The sequence below is a fragment of the Cicer arietinum genome, chromosome 7 (genome assembly GCF_000331145.2).
Source record: "Cicer arietinum cultivar CDC Frontier isolate Library 1 chromosome 7, Cicar.CDCFrontier_v2.0, whole genome shotgun sequence".
NCBI lineage: Eukaryota > Viridiplantae > Streptophyta > Magnoliopsida > Fabales > Fabaceae > Cicer > Cicer arietinum.
Genome location: NC_021166.2, coordinates 12,335,801 through 12,337,628, shown reverse-complemented (window position 1 = coordinate 12,337,628; position 1,828 = coordinate 12,335,801). Strand labels below are relative to the sequence as shown.

General features: G+C 34.0%; 1 protein-coding gene across 1 annotated transcript in view; it reads right to left on the bottom strand.

Annotated features, from left to right (window-relative positions):
* Positions 1-518: 518 nt before the first annotated feature.
* Positions 519-1,828, bottom strand: part of LOC101488356 (protein phosphatase EYA) — a 4,840-nt gene continuing 3,530 nt past the window's right edge. The window contains exons 5-6 of the mRNA XM_073363341.1: positions 1,659-1,828; positions 519-1,234 (exon numbers count right to left, since the gene is read on the bottom strand). The exon at positions 1,659-1,828 is cut by the window's right edge and continues 2 nt beyond it. Coding sequence (XP_073219442.1) covers positions 969-1,234; positions 1,659-1,828 — 436 coding nt within the window. The 3' untranslated portion in view covers positions 519-968. The remainder of the gene's footprint in view (positions 1,235-1,658) is intronic.

Genomic DNA, 1,828 nt, shown 5'->3' with positions numbered 1-1,828 from the left:
TATGAGGAGAATAACTTCCCTAATTCTTAGGCTAGATTAGCGCCCAGCCTTAATCTCCTAGTCTGTATAAATTCTGCTTTGTATTATTGTAAAGATACAGAAAATAAAATAAGAAAGTTCCGCACATGCTATATTACTGAATCCAAAATTCAGATGAGCCCATAGTACAGTAAACTTTAGGACCTTTGGAAGTTTGGTACAGTTGTTTGGATCAGCGTTGTCTAAAATTTAATAAAGAAAAAAAGTAAGAACTAATGAAGATTTTAACCATAAAACTCTTTTTGTTATTATCTGTTAATGAATATGCACTATTTTTTTCCTATAAAGAATAAGCACTACTATTATTAATGTAAAGTTATTTTACACTCACATCTAATCATAACTCAACAATTTGTCATATCATATTATACATTTTTAAATAGTCCCAAAAAATAGTTATGCAAATTGTTTATTGTCTTCACATAGCTTATCCCTTAATCTCTTTTTGTTATGTGTTAAAAATATTATTAAAAGCAAACTTGATACAAAATAATTTAAATCGTCTATAACCATAACTACAAGAGGTGCAGTTTCTATTTTCAAACTGCAGATGATCAAATTTCCATTTCTATTTGGCTCCTAGTATGCCTTCCAACAATCCTACAGCCAAATGAGTGATAAAAGTAACATATGATGAGCTGATGGCCTATAGAAGGTTCATAGATATTATTTTGAAACTTCTTATATACATGAGAAGTGGCAAATTATCTACATTCATTCAACGCCAGCATCTACATCTTAATTTATGATCGTCCACCGATATCAGAGAAAAATAGTTCAAACTGATCTCCAACAAGAACAGTTAACATCTAAGTTGTGCCAGTCATCACATCGCTGCAATTTATACACGTGGTAAAACAATATTGGCCACGTTGCCGGGTTTTTTCTTCCCTTTTTTGGGTACAGACAGGATCCAGGAAAAAGGTTAGCTAAGATGAAGATTCATCATTCTCATTGTTTGGTTTTCCATACACCACAGAAAAATAGTGGCCAACTGTTTTGGATGTGAGACCAGGGAACCTATGAAGTTTGCCTGGCCGTGGGTCAATCTTAACAAATGGCCATTTCATGATTTCTGCAGCTTCACACTCTTCCCATCCATCTCCAATTACACAAAAGCGAACGTTGGGATGGTTGAAGCGCTCCTTGATCCATCGGAAACATTGAATTTTCCCAACATCCCAGGAGCTATACACTGAAATGAGATAATACATCATTTTCACAAGTTGAGATCCTTTCCATCTGGAGAGGATCCTAACCCTATTTTTGTTGGCAAGTAGCATTTACTCATTTTCAAGACTGAACTGTTCGAGTTAGGATCCTCTCCATTTTTCACCTTCATCATTTCTTCCATTACCATGGTTTTGGGAACATAAATATATTAATGTGACATTTGGTTGGCCTAAATATTTTCAATACACCCCAAAATACTTCAAAACTATAGTAATGGAGAGGAGAAATGGAGAAATAAAATGGAGAGGATCCTAAATCGAACTCTTCACTCCATTATAACATGATTATTACTAGTTTTGAATAGTTGAAAAGATAAATGGTGTTTGTCATAAATCTATTTTGTCACATTGAATTTGTAGTAATCAGAATAGAAGCAAATTACTCACCATTTCCATGTGATATTAAGCTGTCCAGATGAAAGAGCAAACATTTTACAATAGATGGTATCAACGATCCAGATGTCACTAAGACATTTACATGCTGATGCTTTGCATTAGTTGAGTCAGTGCTTGGGTTAGCATTAGCAATGGAAGAAACCACGTCTTTATTTTCACCA